Below are 26,821 nucleotides of genomic sequence, written 5' to 3' on the forward strand. Positions count from 1 at the left end.
AACAAAAATTACTTATAACAAAATAAAATAGCTTTTCGTTTGTTTTTCTTTTATATAAATTGCATATAAGATATAAATGTTTCTTATATATATATATTTTGTTTTGATTTATTGGATATTTTGTTTAAGGCTAAAAAAGACTGCGCATACGTTAGCTACTTATACTAATTTGAATTTTTTTTTTTTTGTTTTTTTTTTTTTTTTTCTTTATAAATTTTATTTCGATTAATCTGAGTCTGAATCATCACCAACATCATCATTGTCGCTATCTTCTAGCTCTGGCATAGGGAAACGTAAAATTGCTGCAATTCCTGTTAATTGTGATAACTCTGTGAAGGAAAAACAAATTCATAAACAAAATCAAAGGAAACAAAATAAATAAACATTTAAAACATCTTTGTTTTGAAAAAAAAAGTATAATAAAAAGCTCATAAAAAATCTAGGATTCCTAAAAATATGATTAACTTGATCTCTCTGGACATTTTATACGTTCGTAACGTTCTGTTTAATGACCTCATTGAGATTTTTGTGTGTGTCTTATGCGTGCTGCGTGCATTTTGTCGAAAATAGAATTTTTCAAGCTGTGTGTCCTCTCGTCGTCGTCCACCCAGCAGAGCAGCACACCAACTCGTCTGCCACAAACGGCACAGAACAGAAAGTGTGTTGAAATGCAGCACAAAGGTACACAACATCATCATGACAAGTGACTAAAAGGAACAGAGGAGCAAGAGATGCAGATCGCACACGATCTCTGTTGGGCTTTGTGCCAATGTTTATTATAATTTTTGCTTTTATTTCGCTTTACAGAGAGACACCGAGAAGAAAAATAATCAAAAATAGGCCTTTTTCGACTTGAATCAAATGAGGAAACCCCTGTGTGTAGTTTGGTTGTGGTAGCGGCCCTATATCAAGAAGACTGGTGGAATAAGTGAGTCATCAATTAGAATGCAGTCGTAAGTGCGCACGTGAGCTAGAAGTTAGTCATGCATTAGAATTTCTCGGTTGTTTTTCTTGTTGTTTTGTTTACTTTTAGGTTTGCCAAAGACAGAGTTACACCCACAGGGATTGTAAATTATGCGTAAATTCTAGGTTCAAGTCAAAGCAAAACAAGAATATTATAATAATGCGTGATATTAAGGAAGCAAATTCTTCTATAGGCCTATATTAAATTTAATTCATAGTTCAACTGAGTCGAAAAACGCCTCTTAATTTTGCATTAACGTCATAAGTCATGGAAATTAGGCAGAATTTATAAATATTGTAAAAATAAAAAATGTTTACTTACGTTCGCCTGAAATGTGCATACTCGAAAAGATTTTCACCTCTCCGCCAGCATCTCGAACTGATTCCACCAAACAAACATATTCTTTTCTTTGGCTGACATCTTTGCACCTGAAATAGAATTTATACATCAATTAAAGTTGTTTTGCAAACAAATTTTAATTTTACTCTCAAACAAAAGGTTACCATCATAAAAACTGTATTTTATCAGCTCTAATTAAGAACTTGTCATAAATTCCATACAATTCATTAGTTTGCATACATTCAGACCTTGTTTTTATTTCATTTAAATAAAAATACATTTAAGCGGGATAAACCAGGTTTAAGATAACTTAGCTCAGGTGGTTTAAGATCTAATGAATCATTAAACGATTGAATAAATGATGACATTATGTCTAAAAGTGAGATTTGTTGCATGCGTAATCAACACTTAGTTTGAAAATATAATTATTAAAAAATCCGTTTTGAACGCGTCAGCTATAAAGAAAACATGACTAGGATTTAAATAGCTTATAAATTAATCTTGATTAGAATTTTATTTTTTTTTTGTTGTTTTTGCAAAAGAGAATACCTACAAGGTCATACACCTTTTACATTCTCAATCCCGCTAAAATAAACAGAAAGTGTTAACACTATGAGTGTATACATTTAATGGAAAAATTAAAACTATTTTTTTTGCACATTCTTCTGGTTATTACATGTGAAAAAGTGAAAAATGAACAATAAGAGACGATAAAATAATAATAATCCACATGTTGGCGAGACGGCAGAGTCCTCGAATTATTATTATTGCCAAAAGGTTAGAGGAGAATCTTCTTCTGTTATTGAATTGAGACTTTGGCGACCGTGAGAGTAGTTTTCTCTGGCTTTGCTTTTTCTGTTTCTCTTTAATGATAAAATAAGAACGCCCGTCGAGAAACAAATACAGAAAAGCTGTCAACGAGCGTGACAAATGGGATATGATAAGTTGATTAAGGTGAAAAATATCAGTTAAAAAATTTGTTAACCAAGCTTCTAAGTATGAGAAGTTATTTGCCATAAAAATGAAGAATGTTCCTTCCTTCCTTAAAATTAGTTAAAAAACCAGGGGTGGCTTTAATATAATTGAATGAAAACAAAAAAAAAAAAACAATAGGAGTTGAAAAAACTAGAGCTAACATTTTTAAGCTTAGCTTTAAGCAATAAGAGGTTTTTTTTTTGACACAGGATTGCGCAGTGCAGTAGAATTTCTGTGTGATTTCTTAAATTTAAGAAAGGAAAATCAAGAAAACAAAAAACATTTTTTGCATGCTGAATGCAATCTTGTACCATATTTACATGCGTCATGTTGATTGGTCAAAAGTGTATTCGAAAATCATGCCACATAGAACCATTTTTCTGTTAACTAAAAAAATAAAAGTTATCTAAATTCCAAGTGCACTATTTTATAAAAGTTATTAAAGTGAACGTTTGATACTAAAGTTTATGTGGTTTATAAATCCAATTCTTGGATAACGTAATGTTTTTTTAGATATTCTTCTTAAAGCAATCTAAAAGCCTATGTGAAAAAAAAAATATAAAAAAATCAGTCGAACCATGACAGAGGAAGTCGAAAATTAAAAATTTTGATTCATGGACTAGATAGATAGATAAATTCTTTATTGTATTATTTCACAATATTTCTTTTCTTAAGAATAATGACATGACTATTCTGCCGTCTGCCTGATATGACATTTCGTTTACTGTTAAAAATAATATAAATGAAAGAATATAAAAAGAAGGAACAAGTTTTTTTTTTTTTTTTTGAAAACTAAACCAATGTGGATACTAAATAAGTTAAGAATTGTTTATAGGTTTACAAAATTTAACTATCCAAATTTAACGACAAAGTTTATTATATTTATTTATCTTGAATTACATAAAATAATATCGTTTTAACAATTTTAATATGATTTGAAACACAAAAAAAAAAAAATTAAAAAAAAAATACCAATTTTGAGATGATTTGAAACACAAATAACACTGGTCAACAAGGTTTTTGCCACAAGAACCAAAATATACTTTTCTAGTAGTTTTTGATGTGCTGAACTCGAATCTGAAGTCAGAAAATTGTTATTGGCCTCCGTTTTTGAAATATTACCGTTATAAAATGCTAAAAAACGTCATTTTGGCTGTTTTCGAGGTTCTGTTTTAATGTGGGGTAATTCATTACAAACAAATTTGTAAAGGTGATTATAAGAACAGATATTCTTCTTTCAAAAACTGTTTAAATCTTTCCGATATCTCTTTTAATGCCCGAGATATTCAAAATTTAAGTAGCGGTCTTTGAATCAGAAACAACACTGGCCAACCAAATCAAAATTTTTTTGCCACAAGAACCAAAATATACTTTTCTAGTAGTTTTCGGGGTGCTAAACTCGAATCCGCAATCAGAAAAATTCTGTTAGCCTTCGTTTTTGAAATATTACCGTTATAAAATGCAAAAAAAAGTTTTTTTTATAACGGTTATATTTCAAGAACGAAGGCTAATAGAATTTTTCTGATTGCTGATTCGAGTTGAGCACCCCGAAAACTACTAGAAAAGTATATTTTGGTTCTTGGGGCAAAAATTCTGTGACCCGTGACTTAAACTTTAGATTAAATTTAGTTTCTCTTTAGCTTATTAACTGAAACTTAAGATATCTCGAGCAATAAAAGAGATATCGGAAAGATTTAAACAGTTTTTGAAAGAAGAATATCTGTTCTTATAATCACCTTTACAAATTTGTTTGTAATGAATTACCCCACATTATAACAGAACCTCGAAAACAGCCAAAATGACGTTTTTTAGCATTTTATAACGGTAATATTTCAAAAACGGAGGCCAATCAAATTTTTCTGACTTCAGATTCGGATTCAGCACCCCAAAAACTACTATAAAAGTATATTTTGGTTCTTGTGGCAAAAAAAAAGTTAAATTTTGTTGACCAGTGTAATTTAATACATTATCAATTTTAACGTGATTTGTAGCACAAAATTCAATAATATAATTTTAACGATAAAGTTCATTATATTAATTAATCTTGAATAACATAAAATAATCTTGTTTTAACAATTTTAATATGATTTGAAACACAAAAAGATACCAATTTTGAGATGACAAATATTTGAATACATTTTTCAATTTTAAAGTGATTTGAAACACAAAAGATATCAATTTTTTTTGTTGGGTGCAATGAACTGTAGTAACCGGAGTTTTACAAATCAAAACTATTTCGATAGGTTAGGGCGTGTTTGCAGTACTTATAGAGGGAAGACCATCCTAGAGCTCCGTTAAGAATATCATAGAGTCGATTTACATCGACATAACTTACGTCTAAATACAATCGTCGAATTTCCTGCAACATTGGACAGGTTACAATAAAATGGATTGTGTCTTCATTCTCTCTTCTATTGCAGAGATTGCAAAGTTGTGGCAAGTCATTTCTATGGGGCATTCATGGACTATAACCTGGTTCTCTAGTGATGAATGTAAAGCAATACAGAACCAAGTAAAGTATTTGAATGATAAAAGAATATTCAACATAAATCAACTCGTGTGATTGATGCTCAAGAATAGAATAATTCAATAAAAAAAAGTTACTCATACACCACAGTGACTTCATAATTTAAAACACAAAAACGTAATAAAAAACAGGTTTTTATATCAGTTGATCCTTGATGAAAACAAATTAACACTGTTTCAGAATTGCAAGCTTAAGCTATGGGAGATAATCAAAGTAAGCGCCAAAACAATTACATATTTAAACCCGGATTTGTTGACCTCGTGTTGATGGAAACACAAAATTTGTATAAATGTAATTTATATTACAAATAGTACTTGTTTTATATAGAAATATATTTTATATTTTTAATTATAAGTTTAATATTAATTATTTGTGTTTTAGTAAGAGTTGCTTTTAATTCAAAACAATCAAAAACCTAGATAGGTATAAGCAAAAGGGTAATTCCATGAAAAAGTGGACACGAAATGTGAACTAATTATTCATGATTTTTTAGTTTCTCCAGTAGTAACGAACGGAAACTTTTTTTGCTAGTTGCAAGAAAAGATTCTTTATTGTATGCCCTTATGGCTAGAAATTTAATTCAGGGAGTATAAGTAATTTAAAGACATTTTAAAACATAAGCTTGCCAACTACAGAAGAATTCCACTTGAATTTGATGGATAAACAAGCCCACAGAAAACAAGATGAATCTAATAGTGACGATGACAATATCCCCTTGTTATTGCTGATATAAATTAACATTTAAGCAAGCTTCGTTTCAAAATATTCGATTTTAAAATTACTTTCGTGACAATGCATCTTTTATATACTTTTGCAACAAAAAATCCAAGGTAAGTTAATCAATTAATGTAACGTGAGTTACCTAAATTTTTTCAAATTTTTCCTAGAAATATGGAAAAAATATTCAGTTTCACTAATTTTAAATGTTCACTTAAATTATGAAAGTAATAGTAATGCTACATTCATGGGCAGATTTTTCGCATCAATTTATTTTAAAATTGACAAGAAAAAATCTTGGAAATTTTTCTGAATGTAACGTGAGTTACCATAGTAGTGCCCAAAATAGATAATCTCAAAAATGGAAAAATAATAAATGATTTTAGAATCGAATATCTAGAGCTGCTAAATAGTGTTTTCGAAATCAGTAACGTAAAATTAGTAAGTATTTGTCGAAAGATCTCATGCAACAAAAAAAAAAAGTTTAATTTTATATGAAACCTACAATTCAAATTCAAGATAATTTATTTTTGTCAAAACCACAGAAGATATTGAAGATTTTCTACAATTGTTTCACTCATTTTTAAATTTTAATAAAAAAAAAATATTTCATTTCTCTTAAAAATACGGATCTATCTAGCATTTTCGTTAAATTCTGGACATTTCAAGTTCGTTTTCTTTACACAAAGCTACAAATAATTATATCATAATTGGAAAACAAAAACATTCCACCCTACCCTACCACAAGATGAAACAAAAACTCCCGTCACTGAGAGGCTATCATCGATCCATCAAATTTAAGAGAAACGATGAAATAATTCAATTTTTTATTAAAAATCCCTTACACTTGTCCAACACACTACATATTGCAATGATCAACAAAACAACGTGTAGTCGAGAGTCGAGTTGTTAAAGTCAAAGCGCGCTATGCTAGAAGTGCCCCAAGCACACCAACTGCCAAGTCAACTAACAACAGCCAAGTAAGCCAACCAACCAGCCAACTAAGAGTATCAGCAAGTAGTACGAGTACGAGTATCTACCTAACCTAGCCGATGAAGAAAATATTTTCTTCAGTCGCATTTGTGACTGTCCCCAAGACGGTTCTATATTTAGTTGTATTTTTGGCGCCGCTGCCGGTTTATATTTATTTTTCTTTCTTTCATTTCAATACGAGAAACACCGCAAAGTGAAAGTAGATTTCTCAGAGAAGTTTCATTGGAATTTTCTTTAGGTAATTTCATATAGAAAAAAAAAAAAAAACAATATTGTCAATGGTTTCTTGGCACATTGATGAAGATGATGATGGTTGAATTAAATTGTTTCCCACTTGATGTTCTCAATTAAGTGGCCAATAGATTGAAATACTCGTATTAACTGCATATAAAAGATTGCAAAAGCATCTCGTCGTCGTCCGTATCGTGTCGTCAGTCATCGCGTTGTGATGATGATGAGTTGTAGTGATCATTGAATATGGAATGGAATTTGCTCTGATTTTTTGTTGTTTTTCATTTATAAATATTGAGAAGATTGACTAGAGTACAATGAAGTGATGTATTTAACCTTTTCATTGTGTTTGGTAGAAAAACAAAAAAACAATATCTATTTCAGTAGTGTGAATTTGTTGATTAAATTACTTTCTTTACGTAATCTTGTAATTTTGATACTTTACAATAGTTCATGTTCCGCTTAGCGCCCCCTTATACCTTATCAAAAGTTTCAAATTCCCTATAGCTGATAAAAACGAAGAATGCAGAAGAAAAAAAAAACCGATAACAAAATCGTTATTTATCTCTCATTTAAACAAACTTACAATAAAACAAGACAGACAACAAAAAAGAGTTAAATATTATTACTTAACAACCCTTTAAGCCTACCCCATATTCAGAGTTGCACTAGCAATGTATAATTATTCATGTGAACCGTGTGAGCGCATTCCATAATTTTTTGAAACCCGAGATAACACACAAGGAGTTCATTGAAAAGGTCATTGTTGCAACTCCACAATCAGTTATATGCATTTGGGAGAGACTTAAAACTACTTCGGCTGAAACTCTACAAGCAGATAACCAGTTTTTAAACCTGATACACAACTTTCAGATTTGAGTCTTCCCATCAGCCATCGCAGAGCTTTAACTTCTGTAAAATATAATTAAAAAAAAAAAAAAAACAGCTCAGATTTCGTCTCTCATGCGGTAGGTATATAATCGGGTAAAGTAAATAGGAGATAGAGCCTTAGTAGAATAAGACCTACTTTAGTAGAGAGACATTCCGTTGGAGGGTTTTTTTTCCTTTTTCTTTCTGTTTAGTGTATTCTTTTGTTTTGCACATTTATGCATGATTTTCTATAATTGCTTATCCTATCATCTTCTTCTTCTACAGTATATCGATGGAAATGAATAAAACCAACAGAATTAAACAAACTGAATGGAAACCAAAAAGGGCAACTCTTTCAAGTAAAACTATAAGAATGGAGAAGATCCAAGCGGAAAAGATTATTTGTTAAAATGAAAAAGGAAAAAAAAAGAAACAAAATCAAAGAGAAAAGTTGCATACTGGGAGGATTTATAGTGTAAACGAAAGAAGCTATAATCCATATGTTTAGTGGGTGGTGCTACGACCGGTGCCGGTAGTGCTGGTGGTCTGGTGGGATTTTATATGTTTTTTTTTTGTACTTTGAGTTGAAAGAAATTTTATTTGCGAATAGTGGATTTGATATCGTTTTACATGTTGAAATTATTAAACTGAAGGGAGATCGTTTAATAGATCTGTAAATAGACATTCGGAATATGCATATGTACACACAAATAATATATCGCACAAGAATGTGGAAATACGATGAGTTTGCAATTACTTGGACAATTGAACAAAGAATCTTCATTGGGTTACGATATTTTGATGTCTGCAATTTTTGAAAAATCTGAAAAAATATTCAATTTGTTGTAAAAAATACATAATTCTGATTCATGCTTTGTATTTGTTCGAGGTTTTGGTGTTTTTTTGTCATGATTAAATTCGTTTTTGCATTTTGCTTCATTTGGCTACGTGCTTAAGCTCTATTACTTGTCATCGAGCTTGCAATAGCAGAAGGTTTTTTCGCATTAGTCCCTATAAACTAGATCAAAATTGTATGTTGTCAAGTTAAAAGACGTGCAGCACGAGATCGGTCTAGTTTTCCATCCCTGATGATATTTTGACTGTAAACTATAAAATTTTATGAAGGGAAGATTAGGGTAGTTCTTCAGAATACGTTCTACACTTTGATCTGAGCCATAAGGCCGAGAAGCGATTACTTATTTACTTACTTTGGTTCTTATAACTGTTGTTTTCTTGGTATGCTCTCCAAATTGAACTGCATTCACTAAATCCCTGCAATTCAAAATATTAAATAACTCTGAAGAAGTAAGGAATTCTTACGAAACGTTGGGTGAAAGAATTGAATAAAGTTTTTTATTTCTTCGCATTCCAAAAACAAAAAGACCAAAAGTGCCTAATATAACATAATAATTTAAGTTTTATATTGAGCCTCTTTTTAACTTCTCTTTTGACTCTATTGTATCTGATTGCTCGAAAAAATCTCATTGAAGTGTTTCCATCATTAGCATTTTCAAATCTTGGTTTATCCAAATCAAGTACAAGATCATTTGTTTTTTTGTTTTTTTACTTTTTCTACCTCATTCTAACTTGCTCTATAAGCCAAAAAAGCAAAAAAAAAATCCAAATGAAGTATTTTTTTCGATGAAAAGAAGTTTAAAATATTTGTTATTTCAACTAAAAAGTTAAATTTTTTGCATTATACATATATCCGCCGGAAATATGAAGAACACAAGCACTTTTTCATAAACGGTCTACTATGCGCCGACCTACTTTCATTGAATGCCACTCTAAAATATTGTTGTGTGCGTCGTGCGATATATGGCCGAAATATATAAAATGTACTTAGAGTCCGGGTTTCTATGGGTTAAAAAGTTACTTTTTTTACTTTTTTTTTGAAAGAAGATATTAAAGAGGTCTCGGACTTAGCCCTGATTTTTCAATCGTCAACTAGACTATCAGAAGAATAAATGTCAATAAAAATAAATTGCACGACTGGGGTCGCACGTACTTGCTCTTATGCTTAAAGTAACAATAATGTTAAAGCTTTTTATTCAAGAAATTTAAAATTTCATAAGTAGTATAAAAAAATTAAATCTGTTTTTATAATTAATTAAACTCCGTTTTAAATTATCTTAAAAAAAAAAAATTATGAAATTTTATTTCTTGTATAAAAACGTATTTTTAGAAAAAAATTTCGAAAATTGTAGGAGCCGTTTTTAAAAAAAATAATTTTTTATATATACAAATTTTTTAACATTTTTAAAAAAAAAAGTTGGTATGAAATTTTGAAGAAATAATTAATTTACACATAAAAACTAAATTTCAAAATTTTTCATTGATCCGTTTTCAAAAAATTGATTTTTCAAAAAAAGAATTTGAAATATTTTTTAAAAAACCAAAAATTCGTTTTTTGAAAATTTTCTAAAATTTTATTATTATCTTTACTTACACACTTTTGTATAAAAATTTTCATTTAAATCGGGTTAATGTTGTACGAGATATTCAGAAACGAAAAAAACCGTTCTATGACAGGTACCGTTAATAACGGTACAAAAAATATTTTTTTTATTTCAAAAGTTGGCTCTTATGTGTAGTACTACACACAAAAATTTTAATCAAAATCGTTAGAGCCGTTTTTGAAAAAAATTAACTTTTCTATTTCCGTTATATGGCAGGTACCGTTAGTTTTGGTCATAAAAAAAAATTTTCAATTTCCCCTCTAGGGAATCACCAAAAACTGCTAACTACCAAGTTTGAAGAAAATCACTTCACTCGTGTAGGCTGCAGCTCCAGATAGAGACAGACACACAGACAGACAGACAGACAGACAGACAGACAGACAGACAGACAGACAGACAGACAGACAGAATTGCCGGACCCACTTTTTTGGCATTCTCCATCATCGTAATGTCATGTAAAATTGTTATCTCGAGTTTGATTTTTTTTACGAATCCTAAACTTGCCCTATAGTACCTATATCGCAAGTAAAAATTTTTATTCCTGGGAATAAGTCCTATCTGAGGTTTATCTGACTATTGAAAAATTGGCCCTCAGTGGAATAAAATTACTGATTCTTCTCCATTTTTTTCAAATTTGACATCGATTTTACGCATATAATTGAACTAGAACATGTTATTTTTAAGTAATTCTTGTATATAAAATTTCTTCTTGTTCAAAGGGCTCACTTTCCTGACTTAATAGTGAGGAGCACGTGAACGTCTTTGGCATGTTATCCTGACAAGTTCAAATTTTTATATTTTGTGAAGCTCGATTAGTCACAAAAATCAATGCCCGGCATTGTTAACCGAGGCCTTCGAGATGATAAAATATTTGAATGGATATTCATTCATTAACTTTTTTTTAATTATTTATTAACATTCTAAAGTATTTTTTATTAACTCTAATTTGGAAGGTACATATTTCATCTCCTCGTCCTCCCCCAAAAATCTTTCATAAGAACATGTCACTCTGTCTTGCGACAGTTGTTTTAATTTTAAACACTATTTTTAGCGACTGTTATCAAAAGAAAAAAATTAAAAAAAAAAACAACTTTAAAAAATTACTCATTAAAACCAAACACAATTGTGAAATTCCATTAAAGACAAACATCAACTACAACTTCCCGCACATGATACTTTTTTTTCCAAAATAGACAAAGTAAAATCCACCCAAGATATCAACTACAACAGATCTGTTGTTGTCTGACATTTAAAACAAATGATCGAATTGAAAACCAAAATCGAAACTGAATTCAATTGAAAACACATGTTCTGAGCTCCAGAGACTAGTTGGAGAGGGGTGACATTAAAAACAAAAAATTATGTGTGACTTTATTTATTTAGTATACAAGAAAAGGACTGCTGTCGTATGTTATTTTTAATTATTCCACTTTCCAAAATGGGGGAGATTTTTTTGCTTTGTTTATATTGCTGCCGCCCACACGCACAGCTTCTCTCCATCAATAGACATGCGACATGCCTATTTTACTACTACCTGGCATGATCGTTAATTAAGCATATTAATAATGTAAAGCGGGTGGGATTAAATCTATAAAACTCTTTATGAAACCAAATCGACAACGATGACGCCTTAAGCACGTTTAGCCTTCAATTACAAACACAACAGCAAGCGGCGGGCTATAACGATTGAAAACAATGATTGTGCTTGTCTTGCAAGATAAATTTATGCATCAGTAATTAGAGTAATTTGCAAATTTTTTCATTTTTCTCCTCCCAAAGAAGGTGCGAAATATCTCACTTTTGCTTTATTTCAATTTCAGATTTGTTTTCTTTCATTGTTTCACATCGAAATGCAACTAACGCCAGATTACCTAATTTCGGAATGTGGTTGTCCGCAAGTGCCTTCCATTCCCAGTGCCACAGAATACCCTGCCAACTTAAAAGAAAACTATTTACCAAGTGCAAAGCTTAGATTTCACAATTATATCACATCGTCGAGAAGAAGACTGCTACCGAGAAGGGAATCACTCTCGGATTACTATGACAAACTGTTGATGAACTCAACAGCGCAGACGACTACTACAACGACGATGACGACGAAAGTGATAGATATTTCCAAAAGGCAACTACCTATGCAAGCTGATACATTGAAACATATGAAATGTGCTATGAATGAGGCGATTCGGAAGGCTGATAACAAGCAATATAGTCGGTAAGTCTGTCTTGGACAATATGCATTACTCACAATAGTCATTGAATTTTTTCTCGTAATAGAAGTCAACAATCGGCAATTTCTGTAGATAGTAATAAGAAGCAATACCGTTGAGAGAGAGAAAGGTAAAGAGAAAGAACACAAATAAGAGACACATTGGAATTCTCAGAAAATTAGTTTAAGTAACATTTTGTACATAATAAATTATTTTTTAAAGATGATTCGTTTTTTTTTTTGCATTGCTTGACCATAGAACTAAAACAGGTAAGTTTGAGACAGTGAAATTTTTTTCATTTCAGCGCAACTAATGCTTACACGACATCAATAGAATACAAATTAGTTTCATATATAGCTTGGCGGACTATATACATATATTCACACAACACCCATCATCAGAGTACAAATTTGAAATACGAAATAATAAAAAGGTAAAACAAAATAAATGGCGCGACCATTTAGCTCCTTATTTGCCTCTCACACAACCTTGATCAAGAGTCAATGCTGCTGTTGTTGATAGGCAAATTGGAGCACATCGGCTTCGGCATCGGCATCAATTTCTCGTGCATACTGAATTGAAGGTTCCTTGGCCGTGCAAAAATAAATACTTATATGGGTATAATGTCGTCTTTCGTATTTTTTATTTTTTCTGTTTTATAATTTTACACTAACTTTGCGGTTAGTATGGTTGTTAGTGGTGGCTTTTCATGCGTGGAATTCAGACATTTAACTTCTTTGCAAAAAGAAGGCAAAAGACAGTTACGTTGTGTTTTTTTTCTGCTTTCAGATACCAAAAAAGGGGGGCATAGGAACAGAAACGTCAATGCCCGCTTATAGATTCCACAACGTGTAGGTGCAATTAAAAGGTGAATGTAAGGAAAAGAGTTCATGTGTGACGTTGATGATAAGAAACAACTAAATTAGTAGGCAAACAAGCAATAAAATCAATATTAACATTGGTTCAACACCATTTCGTGAAACTAAGATGACAATTTTTAGCACACGTAGGCAGATAAGAATGTGTTTCAGAATGTTATTCAGATATCACTGGAATGTAAACTATTTTTTAATGAAAAAAAAAAATGTTGATCTAATTTTAAATACATAACTTATGTTTATGATTAGATTAGTAAAATTGACGTAAGCAATAGAAACGTATCTAAATCATATTTGTTTTACAAAGGAACCGAATTGAAAGTATTAAAAAACTGAAGATAGTGAGTGATAGTGAAACTAATCGTGACGAAAATTAAATGTAAAATCAGTTACTCAATGTACACTTTTAAGACTCGCTTCCAGCGGCAGAAAATTTATCGGGAAGAATATCTGCTTTGAACATTGCTTTTAATACCAAAATCGCAAAAAAAAAGATCGAGTTCCTAATCATCTTTTTTGTTGAAAATATTTCAGAGGAAATTCAGAAATATGCAATAATAACACTGGCCAACACACAAAAATTTTCCAGACCGTTGTTTATCATTTCTTACTAAATTTAGGGTGCTGATTCCAAAAATAACATTAGTTTTTTTTTCTAGCAGCTCTAGTTTTTAAATTATTCATACACGAAAACGCATAGAAATTCATACAATTTTTTTTTTGTTAAATTTTTTTTATTTAAAATTTTTTTTTTTGTATTTTTAAAATTAATAAACGCTCAAAATAAGAAAAACTTAAAAATTAGTATGAATATTTCCCCAAATAAGAAAAATTAAATATTTCAAAAACTAGAGCTGCTGAAAGAAACCAGTATTATTTTTGAGCCTAGTGAATCCAAATCTATAAAATTTGATATAAATCTTTCTGGAAAATTTTAAAAAGTTGAAAATTGTTGGCCAGTGTAATTTATTCTCTATTTAACTCTACTGAATACATTGATATAGGGCCAATTTTTCAACAGTCAGATAAACCTCAGTTAGAGCTTATTCCTAGGAATAAAAGTTTTTTTTTATATTGACATTTATTCTTGTGATAGCCTAACTGACGATTGAAAAATTAGGGCTAAATAGCTACTGAATACATCAATTAAAAGTTCGACATGAGACTCGCAAGGAATTGAACTGAAGTTGGATACAGGTCACGTTATACATTTGTTTTTTCTAATTGATTTAAATAAATTAAATAAAAATGTTATCAGCTTTCTCCTGCTCTCACTGCCTCAAATAATATTGTACTCATAATATTGTACAAATTTGGCGAGACACAGTTTCAATGTATGTTTGCTTAAGAGAAAATCATGATTTTAGTTTTCGTCTGTAATAACATTATAAAACGCACTACGACTTTATCCCGCGAATTTCGACTGCATAATGGAAATTAATTATATCAAGAAATAATTAGCATATTTTACACCAAAAGTAGAAATAATGACTGATACTAGCAAAATTGTTGAGTTTAAAACATAAATGCTTGTAGATCATAAAAAAAATCTTACAATTTAGGGTCAATGTGGGTAAATGTAAACAATTTCATGTCTTTTTTTTCTTTCGACTTTAGATTTTTATATGTTTTCACGGAGCAACTTGAATAGTATCTTCAAATGCAAATATGAAATGATGGCAATTCTTCTTTATAAATATAAACAAATATTTCCCAAATTGTTTACATTACTGTCAAATATGGCATGTTTACAAATACCCCACTATGTTTGCGTTTTTTTACAAATTCGGGGTAAATGTAAACTGTGGTCAAAATTTAGAACTTCCTCTTTATCATATGGATAACAACTTGAAAAACGTTCAAGAAGGTATTTGACAAAAACTTTTTCAAATTCCAATAAAAGTTTTTGTTTTCTTCCTTTGATTCTTTATATAGGCGCCCAATATGCATCCTGAGCAGCTCTGAACGTCATATTTTTTAAAACAAATAATTTCACCAAAAATATATGTTTATATTTGCCCCCAGAATACTATTGAAGAATCTTTAATTCCGTACCGCAGGTACAACCAAAATAAAAGTATCTTTATTTTAAAGAACAAATATTTAACAAGCTTTATTTAGAGAAAAATAATTTTAGAATGAAAATGATAACAAAACAAACTTGATTTATAAATCAATAAGTAAATTAATCTAAAGTATAACAACAAGTAAATAAATGTAAAGTAATATGTATTGAACGTAACTATTAGTTTCCAACACTCCTCCTCGTTCAATTAATATTACATTTGTTTCTTAAATAATTGTGTTTAATTACTGGCAAGGGTTTTGTTAAAAGATCTGCTACCATATCTTCTGTTGAACAATATTCACAAATAATAATTTTATTTCTAACTAAATCTCGAACTGTTTTGTATTTTGTGTCTATGTGTTTAGTTCTGTATGAAAATTTATGGTCTCGAACTAATTCTATACAACTTTGATTATCTTCGTAAATCAGTGTAGGTTCTTGAATTGGTTCATGCATTTCTTCTAATAGTTGTCTAATCCATTTCGCTTCTTTTGCAGCTTCTGATATTGCAATAAATTCAGCTTCGCATGTGGAAGATGCTACTAAGTTTTGTTTATTACATGTCCAGCTTATTGTCCCGCCATTTAAGAAAAATATTCTTCCATTATTTGATTTTCTTTCAGTTTTGTCATCTGCCCAAGTCGCATCAGCATAACCATAAAGCGATTGATTTTCTGCATCGAGTTTACTCACAAGTAATTTCATGTCACTTGTCGCTTTCAAGTATTTTACTACACGCTTGAGTTGATTCCAATCTTGAGTTCTTGGACTTGAAACTTTCTGAGCCAAAATACAAATACTTGCTGATATGTCCGGTCTGGTATTTATTGATAAGTATAGTAATCTTCCAATTAAACGTCTATATTGAGTATTATCTTCAAATGTATCATTGGATTCTGTTTTGAAATAGTTTGTATCCATTGGTGTTCTGGCCGGTTTTGCATCTTTCATTCCAAAGTCTGTAGCTATCTTCTTTATGTAATTAGACTGACATAACGAAAAATTTCCACTTGAGTCTTTTGAAATTTCCATTCCTAGGTAATGTTTAATAGGCCCCAAATTTTGAATTTTGAAATGTTTTTGCAAATTTTCTTCGATTTGTTTCATTTGTTCTATAGATTCACATGCTACAATTAGATCGTCAACATATACAATTAGATAACAAAGCTGATCATCAATTTTCTTCATGTATAAGCATGGATCATTATAGCTTTGTTGAAATTTGTCATATTCTAGTACTTTATGTAAGGTATGATTCCAAGATCTAGCTGCTTGTTTTAATCCATAAATACTTCTTCTTAGCAAACAAACCTTAGAACCATCTTCAAACCCGGGAGGTGGTCTCATGTAGATTGTTTCTTCTAACTTTCCATTGAGAAAGGCAGTTTTGGCATCTAGATGGTGAACAATCAATTTTTGTTTGGCTGCGACCGATAGTAAAATTCTAAATGTTGTATGCATTACGACAGGTGCAAAAACTTCATCGTAGTCTTCACCATACTTTTGTGAAAACCCTTGTGCAACATACCTGGCTTTATATCTTTGAATTTTACCATCAAGTCCTGTCTTAAGCTTGAAAACCCATTTTCCACCAATTGCCTTTTTGCCAGTTGGCAAATCAACTAATTCCCAAGTGCCATTTTCTTCATGAGATTCTAATTCTTCTTGCATTGCAGCAAGCCATTGTTCTTTTTCTTCGGATTCTATTGCTTCTGTGTAAGTACTTGGTTCAATAACTTCTTTGGTTGTGTTGATTTCTTCGATTAAACGTTTTGGTTTCACCCCTTTGTTTGATCGACTTGAAATACGTCTTTGAATCTGATTGTCTTCTTCAGTGTTAGTTGTCGTTTCAATATTTTCATCTGGTTCGTCTTGTTCGATAGGATCTAGCTCCTCCTGAATTGTAACATCTTCTTGATTGATGGACTTGTCTGGATTTAATCTTGAAAGATCGATTAAAACTTCATTGTTGTTAGGTTTAAATTTAGGTGAGCAAAATATAACATCTCGACTTATAACAACTTTTTGTGTTTCCTTATCATAACATCTATAAGCTTTCGTTCTATCATCATAGCCTAAAAATATCGCTTCGCTACTTTTACTGTCTAATTTTCGTCTTTTGACATCTGGTACATGAACATAGCATTTAGAACCAAAAATTTGAAAACTATCAATACCTGGTTTAATGCCATTCCATATTTCAAATGGTGTCTTATCAGATGTTTTTGTTATGACTCTGTTTTGGATATAGTTTGCAGTTGATATCGCTTCTCCCCAAAAAGTATTCGGTAAAGCAGCATCAATCAACATACAACGTGCCATTTCTACCAATGTCCTGTTCTTTCTCTCGGCTTTACCATTTTGTTCTGGACTGTAAGCTGCAGTTAACTGTTGTTGAATGCCTTCTGACTTCAAATACTTGGATAGATTTGTTCCAGTGTACTCACCCCCTCGATCAGATCTTATTACCTTTGGTTTATAAGAAAACTTCGTTTTGCAAAATTCGATAAAATGTTTGATGGTTTCTTCAACCTCATCTTTATATTTAATCAAACGAACAATGGTGAAAGCTGAATAATCATCAATGAATGTGACCATGTATCGCTTTCCACCTTGAGTGGCCGTTTGCATTGGACCACAAACGTCTGTGTGAATTAAATCTAAACATCTTACCGATTTGGTTTTAGATTCTTTCGGAAATGGAAGGCGAGTCATTTTTCCCTTCAAACAAACTTCACATACTTCTTTTATATTGCAATCAACAATACTAAGTCCATTAATAGACCCATTATTAAACATTTTACGAATGGCGTCATGATTTCTGTGACCCATTCTTCTGTGCAACTGATGAATACAATTTTCATTGTGTTCAAGCACAGCACAAATTTTATTATGTTGTCTTAAAACATATAAAGAACCAGTTGCATCTGCAACCCCAATTTGTTTACCTGAATACTTGATTTCACATATCTTGTCGTCAAATTCAACTCGTAAGCCTTCTTTTGTCAATTGCTTAACAGACAACATGTTTCCGGTAAGAGTAGGTGCATATAAAACTTCTTTCGCTCTTACTTGACAAACTTTACCATCTTCGTTCAAAAGTGTAAAGTATCCTGACCCAATGCCTTGAACTTCTGTAGAATCACCATTCGCAAGTTCCACTGTACTCTTGTAAGTCTTGTCTATTTCAGTGAAAAAATTTTCATGATTTGCAACATGTCGAGTTGCCCCTGAATCTATGATCCATCCAGATTTTTGTGTTCGACCCAAATTGAATAAAAAAACTTGACTTTTATCATCTTTATTGGTTTCTGTTTCGGTGAATTCTTCAACAGTGTTAACTTTATGTACAGTTCTTGAATTTTGCTTAGAAAGCCATTCCTTGTATTTAAGACAGTTTTTCTTCAAATGGCCTTTCTTCCCACAGAAATAACATACGACGACATTAGATACAGTTTTTAAAACTGTATCAGCTGAATTGTCATTTTTAGAAACACGTCGTTCGTATTCTGCAATAACTCTTTGTTGTACTAAGGCAAAAGTTATATCTTCCTCTTTTCTTGATTCGAGTGATGTAATTAAAGTATCGTAACTTAAAGGTAAGCTACTTAGCAACATTGCAGCACTCCATTTGTCGGAAAGCCTTTCTTCCCCAATATCACTTAACTTTGTAAAATAGTCTTGCATTTTATTAATGTGAGCTCTAGCATCAGCACCTTCTTCTAGTTTGAGAGAGCAAATTGACCTCATTAGAAATACCTGATTTGTTAGAGTATTTCTTTCATGGTAAGCTCTCAAAGCATTCCATGTTGATTTTGCAGTCGTCTCTGTTCTGATAAGAGCAAGTTGATCATCTTCAACGCTTAAACCAATAGTCCCTCTAGCTTCGTCATCAAGAGCTTCCCAAACATCAATTTGTTCTTGGTTGGTAACCACTTCGTTTGCAACAATTGGACTTGGCTTCGATTCCAAAATTACTCTTTTCCATAAATTTTGTTTTCGTAAGAGTAATTCCATTTTAAACTTCCAATAAGCATAGTTGGAATTATTTAGCTTCATAATGGTGGTTTTCATGACATCAGACATTTTTGGATTCGTAAAAATATTTTCTCAATTTCAAAATTAAATATTATATTCTTTAAATTATTCCGGTTGTACAATTAAGTCTCATAATCTATTGAAGAATCTTTAATTCCGTACCGCAGGTACAACCAAAATAAAAGTATCTTTATTTTAAAGAACAAATATTTAACAAGCTTTATTTAGAGAAAAATAATTTTAGAATGAAAATGATAACAAAACAAACTTGATTTATAAATCAATAAGTAAATTAATCTAAAGTATAACAACAAGTAAATAAATGTAAAGTAATATGTATTGAACGTAACTATTAGTTTCCAACAAATACGTTGTTTACATTTACCCATTATGAAAAATATTCTGGGGTAAATGTAAACACATGCAAATCGACATAAATGTCCTGTATTTTAAAATTTGTTTGTTTCACATAGAATCTACATCAATATTCGAAACTAAAAAGTATTTGCAAATTGTACTGACTTAATTGAATCTGCAAGAATATTTAATATTTCTGAAAGACTAACGACTTGTTTGGCACTTTAAAAAATTATCTTTCACGGAAAATACGATCGTCGAATGAGTTCTCCTTTGGCAGCATTGAGTTTGACGTATAAGTTAAAAGATGCATGCGTCCGCGATTTGTACTTATGTATGCGTCAAAGAGACTTAACTGAAGCTTGTTATCAGCCATGTTCTCATTTACCCCTGTTTACATTTACCCACATTGACCCTAACCAAATAATGTTTTCTATTAACAAAATTACTAATAAAAGTGCTTGAAAAATTGTCCTCATTAAAAGCTAAAAAAGAAATTGGTTTTGACTGCATTTTATTTCAAAACCAAAAAAGAAGCAAAATCAAAATATTTGGAAACTAATTTCAAAAAGGTTCAATGACTGTTTACAATTTAGATTTTAGAGGTAAGCTAACCCCTTCAACTTTCAAAATTCCTCCGATCAAAGCATAGAAAAAAGCGAACTTTGCGCCTAGAGGTATGGTTTATTTTTATTTCATGAAAGGCGCTTATTTAAAAAAGAAAATGAAAACAACGACTAACTGCCGAAATTATGCAAAAAATGCGTACATTAGATTGTGTGTCAAACTGACCAATATTTACTCACAGGATCATTTCTAGGTAAATATTCCTTAATGTTCCAATTAATAATTAAAACGTGAAGAATTTTTCGGTATTTAGCTTGCTTTTCAAATATTCAACAAAATACAAAAAAGGGGAATCTCCGCCCTTCTCCTCTGCCTAAAGCTCACGTTTTTGTTTCAGGGATTTTGAGTATTTTATACCCTGGAGGTCATCCCTACCACTTAATATAGTAATTCAGAATACAAGACATTTTGCATTTGTTTTTACTTCGTTAATGGGACTAGCGACGACCGAATCAATGTTTAGTTAGACTTCCAACCATTCAGAACCAAGTATTTGGTGTGCTCAGCAAACGTTTTTAGTTTGTGTTAGAACAGTTGAAAAGTTAAAACTTTAAAACTGTTTTTTGAAATGAATTATTTTCGTGTAACCAGAAAACGAATATGGGTTAAGGTTACTGTGATTTGAGTAATGTTAAAAAAAATCAACCTTCAAGAGCATTGACAACTGGGCAAAACAATTTTAATATCAAATGGTAATGCACCTTTATAATTTGTGGTTAGTAATACAAAAACAAAAAAACTTACCTAAATAGGTTATCTGATATCAGTAGCGTCTCGATAGCCATAGCTTCAGCAGCCATTTGAACATGTTTCTTGCCATAAAATGCTTTAGCTGGTTCACATTGCAGCACAGTATAAAACTGCTCCAAAGCTTTAACTTCTCCAGCTGCTTTTGTATCAGACATTTTTGCAATAACTGCTGGTTCTTGAAGAACCTCTAAAAACAAAAAAAAAGATTAATATATAAATAATTGAAAATCAAATCAGAACAATAAAAAACACAAACCTTTTAATGAATGTTTAAAACCCGATGAAGAATGCACCAGCATAAATTTACTTTTATTTTCTAAAAGAACCTACCACAAAAAAAAAAACAAGTGTTTTGAAAGTAAAATTCAATTAAACGAAAAAATATATATAAGAATACCTTAATGTCAGAATTCACAGCTTGTTGATACATATATTCAAAAAATTGATCACGAACGAAACCAGGCGAGGCAATTAGAACACATTTGACAACGTCAAAATTAACATGTCGCAAAATTCCTTGCATCACAGATTCATAGAATTTCGCTAAACCTTTTTCGTGTTGTTGGACATTTCCCTTGCGTTTGCGTGGTATTGAAATTTCGATTTTACTTCGCACCAATGTCATACTAGATGTTATTAGACAAACATGAGCCAATCCTTCTTGCATGACAACAGCTGCTACATCAGCCGATTGAGTAACATCGCACGCCATATCGATGCGTTCTAAGGCAATTGTATCCCATTCGGGTTTGCATAGTTGGAATTTTCGATTTAATTCCAAATCGAGTGTATGATAGGCACCCATCTACAATTTTTATTTTTTTATTTAAAAATTATCCTTATGGAAGAAAATTATATTGAGTTTAAAATTAACAAACCTTAACATATTGATTTTCTTCAATGTTGCGACCTTTTAAACGGAGGACGCATGCCTGAGTATCAAAGTCTATAGACTCTACGCGAATAGTTAATGTTGTTCGGACCCGATTACTTGTCGAGGAACCAGTAGCCGTTTCATTTTGTACCTAGAAAGAGTTATTATTTTCATTTATGAATTGTATGTATCTCAAAAATTAAAAAAAAAAATTTTTTTACACGACACAATTTTCCTCATTGAAATGATTCTGCCCATTTTTAACCAATTTCCATGTTTTCCAAAAATTGAAACTGCATCACCTTTTTTAATTAGATTGGAAGTTTTTTGACTGAGCAAAATAATTCTTTTTGATGCATTCAATCTAGAGTACGAAATTCCAAAATCTAACATTACCAACGCAACGGTTTTTCTATTATTCTAGCGATATAATTAATTCTTCTTTGGATTAAGGAAAACACCATATACAAAAAAAAAGGAGCTTGAGAGCCTATTTACTCGAAAAAGTTGGAATTGATTTTTGAGGCTCGAAACTACAATATCCATGCACAACGTGTTCCTTGTAATAAAGTTAGGAGTGTAACGTTCATACAAGGTTGTCTTAAATACTTTATTTTACTGCATCTGAATGTAAAACGAGTTCCAGACAAAGGACTTGTTGTGAGATACGAATAGTTTGTGACAAGATAAGTTTAATAGCGAAACTTTCAGCTATTCAACAAACAACAATCGTTTGATTTTAAATATAGGCAAGTGTAAGACAATGGCCGGGTTCAACGCAACATCTGAACTTAAGTTCAGATTTTTTTTGACGTTGAACGCAAAAAAATCATTTGAATTTCAGGTGACTTTAACGAAGAATCTACTTTTTTTCTTTACTTGGAGTGACTTTAAAAAAAGAACATTTTTTTTTTCTAGAATAATAAATATAGTTCAAGTGATTGTAAAAACAGAGTTATTAATAAATATTTTCAGTGAGATCACTTTAGTACATATTTGTAAAAATTATGTAGTTGGGTTCATAACATCCCTTTCTGCTATATGCTATCCACTTAGGTATGTTTTATGTTGCTTTGGTCCCCAACTTCAATAAATTTTTTTTTATTTCCTCATTTGTTTTCATTATTCCGTTTTTGCACATAAACATGCGGAGGAAATAACAATAACACCGCAACAAATGTCCAAGCACAAAAGAAATATAAACAAATCTATTTATTACTTGTATTAAAATCACAAAGTTCAATTTTGGTGTGTAGCACATTTGGTAGGTTTACCAACTTCACCAACACAAACACACCCATCTGAACTTCAGATAAAAATTACCACCTGAAAATCGTAACTAAATGTCAAAAAACGTAACTAAATGCCACCTAACTTTTTATGACATTTGACCAATCAGATCATAACTATCCCACGTATCTGCTTCACACTAGTGATCCGCCTGTGGAGTTCGCCGGGTTGACCTCAGAAATCGGCGGCAAGCCTCCCGGTTTTGTATTGTTCCATTTCTAAGGCTTACTGAATGCTGGTGTTTTTGCATTTGCTTGTACCAGGAGTTTTTAGGCCTACCTTTCTTTTTATTTCGTGTTGGAACGTTGTATGATAATGCTTTTTTGACGGGGTTCTCAGGATCTCTCCTTTGAACATGGCAATACCAACTAAGCTAATAAAATACTTGGCTTTTTGAAAAGGTTTAACCGTGATTTCCGTGATCCGTGATTATGTAATTAAAATCCTTTATGTTTCTCTTGTCAGACCAATTCTTTCTCTTCGTTTTTTTCCATGGACAGATAGGATTATTTTGCCTCCATACACTTCAAGACTTCAATTGTTAAACTTGCCATCTCTTTCTGGTCACATAGAGTACTTGCAATTCTGCTTCATAACAGGCGTTATAAATGGATCTATTTCATGTCCACCAATTCTCGATCGAATTACGATCAAACTACGGCGCTAATAGTCCTCTTAATCAGTTAATTAAAAATTTTAATAAATTTTTTATTCGCATTGGTTCTACAAATGATAACTTTAAATCTGTAAGTTTTAAATGTAAATTTTTTGCTCTGAGTAGTTAAAATTTTGTTGTATTTAAATTTAGTTTTTAGTATTTTTTTTTTTGTAATTTTTAACGTTGGTATTTAACGTATTGAATAAACACCTCACAAACAAGTCAATTTTTGGTTATTTAAAATACATAACATGATCTGGGGATCAATTCCCGATCTGTGAAACTGTGAAGTGATAAAAATAATATCATTTCAATTTTCACAGCGTTTTTTTCATTTTATCACTTCACGGGCACCCCTTTATGCGATTCGCAAACTCAATGTGATAAGATGTGTACTAAAAAGTACTAAATGAAAAAAACTTTAATTTTTGAGAAAAATAGCTTATATGAACAAAAGTTTTCATAATAAACAAATTCGAATTAGCTTAGTGAGTAAGGCGGTTTCCTTTTACTCTACCGGCCTAGGCTCGAATCCGGGTGTAGTTGAGATTGTTTATTTTTTTTTAATTGTGTTTTTATTTGTTTATTATTTCTTCACAAGAATATTAGGTTGTGATAAATAATTTATCATGTGAAAAGATTTAGACATTTGTTTTATTTCTTTCACAAATCAAGAATCGAATTTATTATGAAAACGTGATAAAACTTATCACTTCACATTTTCACAGATTTGACACGGGAATTGACCCCCTGAAAGAGTTCGTCAACTTACAATTTTAATTTCTTAGTGATGTTAAATAATTTTGAAATATAATAACCATCCCGTCCAGATATTTGTTTGTTTCAATACTAATCTAATAAATCTAACTCCATTGTACTTCTAATTTCAAATCCTCTGCGTAAACAGGTTCTAATCCGAAACCTCTTCTATTGTTTGTTGTTAATAAAAACCAAATAAGGAGAAAACTAAGTCTATGATATATGAAATATCTCGGAATAAATATTAATTCACCAAATGAAAACTAACTGAGAAATTGCCTTTGGAATTATTATTTCGCAAAATAAGTGGATTCAAAATACCTTAATCGGAAGACGAAGTGGATGTCTACACAACAATAAAATTACCCATTTCTATACAAACAATTCTACCACAGTCTCGCATTTAAAAAAAATACTCATAAGTTTACTGTTTAGTCCGTTAACATGAAATACAGATTTTTTTTTTGTTACTTTGTATGAATGTGGAATGTATTTCACAACCCTGCTTTTTTAATGTTCAAAAGCCAAAACTAATGTACAGCGGTACATTTTTCTAAACTTTTATTTTTCTCCTGACTCACATTCTATTAATTCATATTAAGGCAACATAATTAAATATTTAATATAGATCCTTACTTTTTTAATTGTATTGGAAGTTAAATTACTCAACAATTAAATGTTAATAAGCTCTAGACATTCGGCCTTATCACGAATGTCATTCGTATCGGAAATTTGTTACGATTCCCGAGGAAACAATCACGGAATCCGATTATAATGGAAAATTTTATAGAACTCGTCACTACGATGGCATATATTGTGATTGTTTTTTTCGGGAATCGTAGAAAATTACCGATACGAATATAATTCGAGATAAGGCCGATTGTGAATGAGCCAAATGAATAATTTCGTCAATTGGGTATTTACCAACCGCAACTACTTAGGTTAGAAGGCAACTGACCAGCAAAGCCCTCTCTCAAGCAACTAAAGGGTCCTTATACAGGACTCTTATCATCCCACCATATAGTAGATATGGTGTAGACTTTGACATAGGGGGCATCCGCAGAGGGTGGCACACGCAAGTGGAAGGGGTAATCAATCAACTTGGAGTGCGAAACTGTAAGCAGCTGGCTAAGGATAGACCCAGCTGGAAAAGCTTGTTGGTTGAGTGTTAGTGGGTTATCTTCAAATTGTATTGTTTTAACTTAGTGTAGTATTTAGAAAATAAAAACTTACAGTTTTTAATTTATCTGCAGAGAGATAAATTAACCATAAAATTGGTTGATGTTTAATTATATTTATCTTTCTTAACTTAAGTCTGATGTCTGTCGTATCTCAAAAGAACTATATAAAAAACTTCATTGATTTTGAGCATCAAATTTGAGTCATCTTGAAAAACTTTTCACTGGGAGGTAGGTGGGTCTGGGTAGGGTAGGTATGTCTAATACAAAAAGTTGGGTTATTGTTTGCAATATTCTTAAAATATATAGGTTCCTAAAACAGTAAGCTCTATTTATCTATAAGACGTATTTTATCTAAAATTGTAAATACTTAAAGCCAAACATAATCCCATCTCAATATCAATTACTATTTAATGACTTCCAGATTTTCATTTACCTTTCGTATTGTTGTGCTTCGGACGCTGTCTCCTTCTGATATCAGATTGTATGCATGCCACATATCTTCAGGTTCTTCTGGTATCAGTACCACAGTCCTAAAATACAAATAAAATAAATAATTTCATTCTTATAATATAAATAACCTTAAAATCATTATTTTACATATAAATTTCTTCATAATTTCATATCGTCTTCAGACGAAAGACCAACAACAAAATAAAACCAAAAAACTATCGAAAAAAAAAATAGAAAGATCAACTTACCCCTGATAAGATTTATCTACATTTCTATTTACTAACTTCATGATGGCAATAATTGTTTTTTAGCTTTTTGTCACTTGCATTTATTTAGTCTTCTCGTTAATTTGTTATTGATAATTTTCATTTTTCTTCTTCTGGTTAAAATTTGTAATAAACAAATTATATTTCACAAACACGACGACAACGACGACGAGAACGAATTTTATATACAAAGCGCACGGCAGCAGTTTGCGAAGTATTTTTGCAAGTGACAGATAAATGACAAGTGGAAAAAAATGGTTGATTTGTTGTCAAAAATATCACTGACTGTACGATTCCATCGGTGGTGCGTTCTTTTATTCGACGATGTTAACTATTGTTAACA

The 26,821-nt window shown here is 31.1% G+C and overlaps 2 protein-coding genes and 1 long non-coding RNA gene across 3 annotated transcripts; 2 read left to right on the forward strand and 1 right to left on the reverse strand.

Moving 5' to 3' along the window:
* On the reverse strand, positions 1–26,650 carry LOC129915992 (protein pelota). Its single transcript, XM_055995749.1, has 8 exons — positions 26,461–26,650; positions 26,196–26,292; positions 21,879–22,025; positions 21,398–21,805; positions 21,257–21,326; positions 20,995–21,187; positions 1,286–1,392; positions 1–329 (listed from the first exon to the last, which is right to left on the reverse strand). Exons 1-8 carry the CDS (start codon positions 26,499–26,501, stop codon positions 226–228), a joined length of 1,167 nt encoding a protein of 388 aa, XP_055851724.1. The 5' UTR covers positions 26,502–26,650; the 3' UTR covers positions 1–225.
* LOC129916000 (uncharacterized) lies at positions 308–1,280 on the forward strand. The gene is made up of 2 exons (XR_008772391.1): positions 308–681; positions 808–1,280. It is a non-coding gene; the product is annotated as an uncharacterized LOC129916000 (long non-coding RNA).
* Positions 6,564–12,508, forward strand: LOC129915998 (uncharacterized). The gene is made up of 3 exons (XM_055995756.1): positions 6,564–6,753; positions 11,896–12,287; positions 12,350–12,508. The coding sequence occupies exons 2-3, from the start codon at positions 11,926–11,928 to the stop codon at positions 12,399–12,401; spliced, it is 414 nt and encodes a 137-aa protein (XP_055851731.1). The 5' UTR covers positions 6,564–6,753; positions 11,896–11,925; the 3' UTR covers positions 12,402–12,508.
* Positions 26,651–26,821: the final 171 nt, after the last annotated feature.

Source organism: Episyrphus balteatus, chromosome 3, assembly GCF_945859705.1.
Source record: "Episyrphus balteatus chromosome 3, idEpiBalt1.1, whole genome shotgun sequence".
NCBI lineage: Eukaryota > Metazoa > Arthropoda > Insecta > Diptera > Syrphidae > Episyrphus > Episyrphus balteatus.

Excerpts from the sequence above, each read along its gene's own strand:
- LOC129915998 (XM_055995756.1), top strand. The coding sequence starts at position 11,926 with ATGCAACTAACGCCAGATTACCTAATTTCGGAATGTGGTTGTCCGCAA. Across the intron at positions 12,288-12,349 it reads GATAACAAGCAATATAGTCG|AAGTCAACAATCGGCAATTT; the intron begins GTAAGTCTGTCT and ends TTCTCGTAATAG.
- LOC129915992 (XM_055995749.1), bottom strand. The coding sequence starts at position 26,501 with ATGAAGTTAGTAAATAGAAATGTAGATAAATCTTATCAGGG. Across the intron at positions 21,327-21,397 it reads CTGTGAATTCTGACATTAAG|GTTCTTTTAGAAAATAAAAG; the intron begins GTATTCTTATAT and ends TTTTTGTGGTAG. Across the intron at positions 330-1,285 it reads TATGCACATTTCAGGCGAAC|AGTTATCACAATTAACAGGA; the intron begins GTAAGTAAACAT and ends TTTCCTTCACAG.